The 9,561-nt window shown below is 40.7% G+C and overlaps 1 protein-coding gene across 8 annotated transcripts in view; it reads left to right on the forward strand.

The window, feature by feature from the left end:
• STAT6 (signal transducer and activator of transcription 6) overlaps positions 1–9,561 on the forward strand; it is a 74,572-nt gene that overhangs the window by 62,315 nt on the left and 2,696 nt on the right. For 5 of the 8 annotated variants that reach the window (XM_020778703.3, XM_072991221.2, XM_078384713.1 and 2 more), the window contains 3 exons: positions 5,500–5,604; positions 7,720–7,797; positions 9,373–9,531. In XM_020778703.3, coding sequence (XP_020634362.3) covers positions 5,500–5,604; positions 7,720–7,797; positions 9,373–9,531 — 342 coding nt within the window. The remainder of the gene's footprint in view (positions 1–5,499; positions 5,605–7,719; positions 7,798–9,372; positions 9,532–9,561) is intronic. The other 3 variants (XM_072991223.2, XM_078384712.1, XM_072991222.2) reach the window with 2 other exon arrangements.

Here is a 9,561-nt window from a genome sequence, read left to right on the forward strand (position 1 = left end):
TTCATGTCTGTAGTATTTGGAACAGAGGATGGAAGGCAGGAGCCCTGCTGAACAAGCCCAGACTGCTGAGGCTGAGAGAGAGACTAGAGTCTTCAGGCCTTCCTAATGAGAAGTAAACGAAATGTATCCTTTTAACACTACCGACTAGGACTAGCTGGTCCTAATGACATCCCATGTTAGACACGCCAATTATGAGGCCTCTCATTGCAAAGAGTGCTCACTGTCATCCCACCAGTCTTCAAATCCTTTGGAACAGAGGGAGCATTCTGAGAGCTCCTGATACCACACTTAGTGTTCTTGATCTTGCTTCCTGTCTTGATACCACCAGAGTATTCAATTTCTCCTTGCTGGCATTATTGTTCCCCTGTAAACCACTGTTGGTATCAGTGATCACCTAGTTAATTCCCAGAGGGAAACACTGTCAGTTTCCTCATTCATTTCACTATCAGTTTTACCATCAGCCTCCTATCCATACGTCAACTGTTCTTTGTTTCTTAACAATAGAGTTTTGAACTTGTTCCATAGCAACAGTCTCACTTCTTCCAGTAACTCCAGCACACATTTCTACTTCATCAGTCACACAGCCGATGTTTGCAGTACTTTGTATTTCCATTCCGTGCATGTGGGACAACTGACATCCTCATCATCTTGAGTGCCAACGTTCACCTTGTGTACTGTGCCCAGCAGAGAACCAGTTCACATGTCAGTTCGCTGAGTGGTTTAATTTTCACCTAGAGCATTTGTTATTCAAATTGTTCCATTGACTCCTGTTGCAGTTTTGCTTCCACCATCTTCATATGGAACAGACTGTACTCCACATTGAGAATTCCTCTATGAGTTAGTTGGTTGTCTCCTCCTCTGCCTGATTGCAAATTTCATGTGGTCTGACACTGTTGTATTGCTTCATTAGTAGACAGTGAGTCATCATGGCCCAACTATTTTGTTGATTACCAAGATCCTCTTTCTCTTCCGGAGGTATATATAGTCATTATATACAACATACACACGCATCATTCGGAATTACTAAATCAGATGATAGTCCTTTTAGATTCCTGATATCAACACTCCTTGTTCTGGTGTACAGTATTATTACAAGGTGATCTTACCGAGCTGGAAAACATAGTGTTGCATCTTGAAAGTCTGTTATCTGAAAGTTTGGATGAGAAATCAAACAGTGACCACAAGCTTTCCAACACGGTGTGCTACATTTACTGAGTCTTACAGTCATTTTCTTTACTAGATAAAAGTTTACTGTCTTGTTCAATTAATTGTATTTTTTGTAAAAAAAAAAAAAAAAAAAACACAACGGTTGGCAGCATTGCTGCCTTCCTCCAAACTCCACACCTTTTCTCTCTCTCTCTTTGCTTTTCCTGAAGTAAAACAATTCTTTTGAGGAGTACCAAAGCAGTTTTCTTCATCTGAAGCTTAAGCCCCATCCTGAAGCTTATCCCTAGTTTCTGGACAGATGGTGAAGCCTTTCAGCCACTGTCTCTTTGGGCTCACTATCAGCCAAAGTAAACTTCTTAATTGCCATTACTATAGCACACAAAGTGGCAGAACTCTGTATACTCAGAACTGATCAACCTGACTTAGATTAGCCCCATGACGAAGTGGTTATTTGTCTTGCCCACCATGGTCTCAGTATTTCAACCCTCCTAAAATATTGTCCTACCAGCTTTCTTTCCATCACCGATGATAGCATCAGAAAAGATGATGCATACACTGCAGGCAGAAAAGGCACTTGTATTTTAGGTTAAATGCTTGGCTCTTTTTTGAGGCGGGGGGGAAATCTCTTGATTATTTTTGGTTCATTTGAATCCTAAGAGATCCCCAGATCTGCCCAACGTCTTGCAAAGTGTATAGGAGAACCAACATGATAGCTTGTCACCTGGCAAAAATGCCACTACAATATCTTCCAAAAGATCCTCCTTACCCGTGCAATGGCAAAGTCCACTGCCTTCTTTAAAGGAGTTCCATTGTCTGAAGTATTGGGTCACCCCCGGTCTCAAAAGAGTGGCCTCTATTTGGCATTATTGTCTTGATACCAGCTAGCAGAAGGGTGTTCCTTTTGGAAGAGCCGTTCTCTCCATCCAACCACCTCTCCAGGGGTTACAGGTGCCTCCTCACCTTCCTTTGTGAATTTTTTGTAGTTAAGGTTTAACTTATACAAGTGGTGTACAGGGACCACAGTGAAGAAATAGGTTACTTATCTGTAACACCTGTTACAACAAAGATAAACACCTGCTTTGGAACATTGCTGTGAGCTTGTTTGTGCAATTTTTGTCTGCCCTCTCAACTGCACTTGAAAAATTCTGCTGTGCTCTTACCCAGTGTACATTGGAACTGAGATATTTTAAACATTTAAAAAGCCTACGAAGATATAGAAACACTAGTAACTGGATTGCTGAGAGAAATAGCTTTTTTTGTCCTTTTGCTCACAGTGGATTAAAGGAAGTCCTCTGTGGACGAATGAAGTGTATATCATGGATGTTTATATCTTGTATGTGGCATTCAGCTACATAAAGCAGCAGGATCTATTGATGATAAATTGATTATTTTAATATAGGGTATTATTATAATGCAGTATTGGGTATTTTTAATGGTTTTAATGTTTTTCTAAAGTTTGAATGCCGTTGTACGCCTCTCAGAGATCATCGGTAGTGGCATAGCTAAAAAAAATCTTGTAAATAAATAAAAAAATAAAATAAAATAAATAGATTGCATTCTGTACAAACTCCCCTTTCACCCACTTTGTGAAATGTGGGATTTAAAAATTCTCTCTCTTTCTCTCTCTTGGTAATACTATGATGTGGTATTAAATAAAAGTATTAAATAAAAAAATAAAAGTTTGTATTTTTTGACAAGAGGTACTGAAGGTGTATGCAGTGAGCTAGATTCTTTGCCTGAAAAGCCCATGATATGGAACATTGGTTACTTAATCATGATAAAACTCTAGCTGACTCTCAAATGTTGTACAAGCGGTTCCAGCACTGCTAGTACAAATATATGAAATGCTGTAAAATGTGTGCTTCTTTGATATAAAATAGTCTCCAAATCCTTCATTCAAAAGGAATTGGCTCCCAAACGTCCATTCCAGTCTGTTAAAGGCTTTAATTTACAGTATTTAAAGAAAGCAGCAGAATACTGACTGGTCTAACAGGCTTCCACATCTGGGATTTTACCACCTTGTAACAAACATGCCTTTATGTAATTTTACTAAGCAGGATGTAAGAACTTCTTTAAATTCTTCTGTGCTTGTTTCAATAAGTTCTTTTTCTTCAGCCAGATAATTTAGGGTGTCATGACTGGTCCAATTGGTGTAGATAGGAAGGCTTAAGAAACTTATCTGTGCTTACACGGTCAGGATTTTCGGAGGCACAAAACAGCTACAAAGCATTAATTAGTTCTTAGGTTTCTATTTTAACTAGAAAGACAAGAGATTCACAGAGATACTGTTTAGACTAGTAATAAATACTGTGAATGAAAGTGCATTAGTTTATGTAAAAATATTATTTTAACATAACCACAGATACTGTTCATATACTGTATTACAATTACAAATAGGTACACATATATAGATATATATATATAATAAGCTCAGTTCTTATAAAGAGGGTGTAACACAATCCTTTCTTTTGCTTATCTGTTCATTAAAAGTTATCCGAGCTGTTGTTTTCTTCTTATGTAAGTTTGAATATACTCCCAGAAGTCTGGATAACCGCCCAGCAGTTTCACCAGGTTGGGTCCCTGTTTCATTATCTTTATCCAGGGAGTTTGGGTTGCTTTTTATCATTACTGCGGCTTCAAAGCTAATATGATTAGGTGTGGGTGAGTCTCTATTTCACTTTAAGGTAAGAAAATAACAATGTACAAGAACCTGGTATAAAACTATATGTACTGTATGTATGTTTAGCTTTCCATGTATTCGCTAAGCCATAGTCATTATAAAAAGCAACACACCTATGAGAAGAAACATGCACCCTCCCAGGATAAAGATCACAAAACAGGGACTCAAGCCGGTGAAACTGTTGGGAGGCTATCCAGGCTTCCGGGAATGTATCCAGACTTGCATAAGGAGGAAACAACAACACAAATCATTTTTGATGAATTCTCTCTCTCTCTCTCTCTCTCTCTCTCTCTCTGTGTGTGTGTGTATGTGTGTGTGTGTGTGTACACATACAGTACCTCCATGTGTGTACCTATTTGTAATTGTAATATATGAGCACTATCTGTGGTTAAGTTAAAATGATATAATTTTAGAAACCAATGCACTTTCATTCATGGTATTTATTACTAGTCTATATAGGTTTCAGCTTTGTTGGGATTTAGCATTTTGCCATGACTCTGTCTCCTCTGGTTTTGTTTATATCTTTACACAGGAAAGCTAATGAATGAACTCTGTATAAAAACGTTTAGCATATCTCAGAACAGAATAAGGAAATTTGTGGATTCTCATTTTCGTATAAAAATTACCTGCGTGGTTTTTAATTTTAACTGTTACCTGCAGCTGTAATAACCCATTAGCGTTCAGCCTTCTTGGTGGTCGGTTGTTGTGAGTATATGAATCTAGGCCCTTCTAATAAAATGGCTGCCTAATCTGAAAAGATTATAAATTACCTTCAGTTATCTTTCATCTTGGAAGGACAGCAGTAAACAACCCATTCTAGAATAAGACTGGTTCATGTGATTTTAGTACGGAAAGTTCCTCCCATTTTCTGATTTATAACTAGCAGCTTTGACATTTACAAAAGTTAGTCTCCCATGAGGCTAAATCAATCAATAAATCCTATGACTGAGCTTCAAACAGCCCTTTTCTTCTTTTCTTGGCTGCAGCATTCGAGGTGGCATCTGCTGTTACAGATTTCAGTCTCTATCTGCATATGTAAAACTTATGTTTAATCACTTAGTGACTATAGAACATAAGGAGAGCCCTGCTTTGTCAGGCGGAAGACAGGCCATCTAGCCCACCTCCTGGTTGCCAACAGTGGCCGGCCACATCCCACCCCCCACCCCACCCTGCCAGAAATCCAGAAGCAGTGTCTGAAGGCGGCATGGTTTGCCCCTTAGTTTGCACAGGGCGGCTGGCCTTTGGAGTCACAGACTGTCGAGGCTGCTTTTTTTTTCTTCTTCATGGTTTCTGTGGAGTCACGCTAATGGGAATCCCTCCCTCCACTGTTTTGGCAGGAGGCCCACCCACCTTCTCCACTGCACATGTACAGAGTGCCCCAGTAGGCCACTCTCAGATCCTTTTTGTCCGTCACAGTGGTCACATCTCTGAGTGCTTTGGAAACACCTTTTGCTGCTTACAATCCTTGCCTTTTTTTTCTCCCTTTCTAGCTTCTGAGCACATCAGAAATAAGCTCTTTCTAGTATTTAACGTGTGATTATTCTTTTACACATTTCACTTGTGCCCTGATATAGCTGTCACTTATTCATAAATGGTTCTGTATTCACTCCCTGCCCTGTAAGTCTTGCGTAACAAATGAATGTTTTGTTCAGTTCCAGAACCGGTGTACAGTTATCTACTCCATTGAGTCAGGCCCCAGTCAACTCTATGGGCAGCCCTAATATGAATCCTGAATTGCATTCTGACTCTCCCTATGGGTAGGTTTCTTGTCTGCTGAAGATCTTGTTCATTATGTAAAACGGGCTGTATGTGTGCAAATAGGACAAAGAACTGTCTTCTTGGTTTTACCACTGTCCTGCAGGAAAAAGTGGATTTTATTCAATAATGTAGCGTGTTTTCACTGTTGGTTCCTATAATGTAATGGAGAACCACTCTGAGGACTAGGAGACCTTTGTATTTGAACAGTGGGAGATCAATATTAAGAAGCAGAAGACGGAAGGCCCTGCTTGAAACATTGGCCTTGGGCTTCTTTGTTAAGTTTCCAACTGCTTCCTTGAATCACTGCAGGAGTCTTGCTATGTCCTTCACCAGTGGACAGTAGAATTGGGGGGGGAAATCTGTACAGAATCAAAGGAATAAAAACACTGGTTTGTGAACCAGTGGAAGAAATACCTTCCTTTAACTTTTGCACAAAGTGAGTTGAAATAAGTCTTCTGTGGAAGAATGCAGTGTAACATTGATATTGATTAGATATGGGGATGAATTAAAAAAAGGATCATGATATTCGTCAGAGATCACTATTCATCTCTTCTTATTGGTGGGTTCCAGAGATCCTGACGAATACAAAGGGACGAATATTGCCCCATTTTTATTCGTCCCCCTTATGAAGAGAGGGAAGACTAGCCTTTTCTCTCTTCCTATGGCTTTCCCATTCTGTTTACCAGCCCACTGATCGGCTGATCAGCGGGCTGATAGGCAGCCACCCACCCCCACAGCCTATCCCCTACCCCCTTCCTCTCCCTACTTTAGCTGCCCTGCCACCACCCCCATCGATGCCCACCACTGTAATTGCTGACACCACCGTCTCCAGCGGGCCTCCACAGCCACGGCCTGTAGAAAGGGACACTGGCTACCATTTGCAAAGATGGCGGCTGTGGCTTCATTTAGGGTAGGGAAGCTGCAGCTGCCATCTTTGCAAAGGGCAGCCTGGATTCCCTTAGCCTGCCTTAAGGAAGTCCAGGCTGCCCTTTGCAATGGTGGCAGCTGCAACTTCCATACCCTAAATGAAGCCGCAGCCACCATTTTTGCAAAGGGAAGCCAGTCTCCCTTTCTACAGGCTGTGGCTATGGAGTCCAACTGGAGATGGTGGCAATTTCGGTGTGGGGCTGCTGGTGGGGGTGGCAGGGGGGCATCGGCGGGGATTCAGGTTTTTTTTAGTAAAACCCCCACACACACACAAATTGACAAATAAATTCATGCTTCATCAGTTCATGGGGGCAGCTTCGGGAGTCGTCAACTTTTGATGACAAATGGCGAGTCGTCCCCATCTCTAATATTGATATACAGTAATGTGTCACCACTTCCTATAGGTAACAGTTGTATGCAAAAGAGAATCACAAGATTTTATTACATAAATAATAGTGTGTCCAAACTCTTTCCCCTTTTGTCTTATTGAGAGTTAAGACATGAAAGTACTAACACTCTTATGTATTTGAGTCATATTCAGAGGTTGTCTTGATTTGAAGCCCAGATAATGAAGACACATTACTATAGTGTGTTAAAAAGGGCCAAACTGCACAAGATTTGGGAGACTGGTGGCAGGAGTTTGGCACTGGATAATTACTATTAAATGCTATTAAAAATGGATATATATATTTTAGTAAAACACAGAATAATTTTAATTGAAACAGATTACATTGGGAGTTTTGCCATTACTCTCTTATGTGGGTGTCTTGCAGTAGGCTTTTAGCCTGGGCCGTGCTGGGGAAATAACATGCAACATAGTGGTTAAAGTGCTGGGCTAGAGGACAAAGAAGATGCAAGTTCAGATTTCTGCTAATGCACCCCACTAGAATATGTTTCACCAGATACACACATAGGCTCTTTGCCTAACCTTCATCACAAGGTTGTTCAGATAAAAGAACAGCTACCTTTCCCTGAGCTATATTTTAGAAGAATGGTAGGGTAAAAATGCAGCTAACAAATAAACAAAGGTGATGGTTGTTTTTTTTAAAAAAATGCCAGAATAGATTAAAATGGGAAAAATAACCATTTCTTGCGGTCACCCCTAGCTACGCATCTTTGTTCTGACAGGATCTCTTCTTGTTCCTTTGGCAAATATTCAACATAGCCTTGCTTTCTCTTTGCTCTAGCCCACCACCTGTGATTCCACCACCAATGTATCCATCACCCTCCAGCAACACATCATACAGGAATCAGCAGTTACATCCGTAAGGAAATCTGTTTTAGCAAGCCCCTTTGTGTTAGCGCGCGTGTGTTTGTTATGTGAGTGAGCTGGAAAGAGAAAGGTGCATTTAGACACTGCTTTACTCTGGTAAAAATGCCAAAACCCCTATTTTCATAGAGTCAGAGATTAATTGAGTTGGAAGGGCCCTATAAAGCTGTCAAGTCCAATCTGCCTTGCTCAATGCAGAAATCCGAATCAAAGCAGATCTGAAAGATGGTTGCCCAGTTTTCTCTTGTCGGAGTGTTCACCACCTCCTGAACTAACTGGTTCCACCGTCGTACTGCTCTAACAGTTAGGTTTTGCCTAATATTCAGCACGAATTTGGCTTCCTGTAACTTGAGCCCATTTTATGTGACCTTCACTCTGGGATGATCAAGAACAGATCTTGCTCCTTCTGAGCTTACAAAAGCTTATAAAAGGCAGAGATCTAGGATAACACATAAAAAGTTTTTATTAAACACACTATGTGAAAACATTCGAAATAGTAACCTATCCAGTTTATTATCTGACTTCTAACCCGGTGCTGAAAAACATCACCTTTTTATTAAACTGTAATTATAATTATAGAATTTCTATATATTATAATTTACAAAAATCATAATTATATCATATGAATAAATTGCTTTGTTAAATTGACTGCATTTTAGCTCTTCGTTTCCACACATAACGCTGTGTGCTACTGTGCATGTTACCTGTGTTATCCTTTGTAGTTTTCTAGCTTTACTTCATCTATGTAAAGGCGTACCTCAGTTTGTAAATTTAATGCATTCTCTGGGACGTGGTCGTGCTGCGGGTTAAACCACAGAAGCCTTTGTGTGCTGCAAGGTCAGAAGACCAGCAGTCGTAAGATTGAATCCACGTGACAGAGTGAGCTCCTGTCACATGCCCCAGCTCCAGCCAACCTAGCACTTTGAAAGCATGTAAAAATGCGAGTAGATAAATAGGTACCACCTCAGTAGGAAGGTAACGGCATTCTGTGTCTAGTCGCACTGGCCACATGACCACGGAAACTGTCCTCGGACAAATGCTGGCTCTATGGCTTGGAAACAGGGATGAGCACCGCGCTCTAGAGTCGGACACGATTGGACTAAATGTCAAGGGGAACCTTTTACTGGGACGTTATGTAATGGGAAAAATTTGTAAACTGAAACATAGTTTGCCATAGGTACGGGGGCCGCACTATAAACCTCCAGGCACAATGGAGGTTTATATCCTGGGGAAACTTCCTTCGTACTGTAATAAAATATCATAAACCGAGGCATTATTTTCAATGGATTTCCGTTCGTAAACCGAAAATTACTTTAACTGAGGCGTTCGTAAGCCGAGGTACTACTGTAGTTGTACTAAGTTAATACTGTGTTATTGAACTACAGTTCCCAGAAATCTTGCCCAGTCCAGCTACTGGTGAAGACTTCTGGGAGTTTTAGTCCAAGAACATCTGGGAACTTAAGGTTAAGAACCAGTGAGATAAATAGATAAGAGTATTACAGTATTGCCTCCTATTCCACATTGTACCTTGAGATGACCATGGTGTCAATTTTTCTTCTGTTTCCTCTAGCGAAGCAATTATGTCCTACCCCTACCATATGGGAAATGCCTCACCCCTTGGCGACATTTGTCCATATCCCCTACCTCAAGATGTGGAAATGTCAGAGATCTACATGTCTAATGGGAATGTTATGAACCTTCCGCTGTCTTTGCCATCAAACCTGATCAGGTGAGTGTTGCAACTCGCAGGGGATGGTGG

The sequence above is a fragment of the Pogona vitticeps genome, chromosome 2 (assembly GCF_051106095.1).
Source record: "Pogona vitticeps strain Pit_001003342236 chromosome 2, PviZW2.1, whole genome shotgun sequence".
Lineage (NCBI taxonomy): Eukaryota > Metazoa > Chordata > Lepidosauria > Squamata > Agamidae > Pogona > Pogona vitticeps.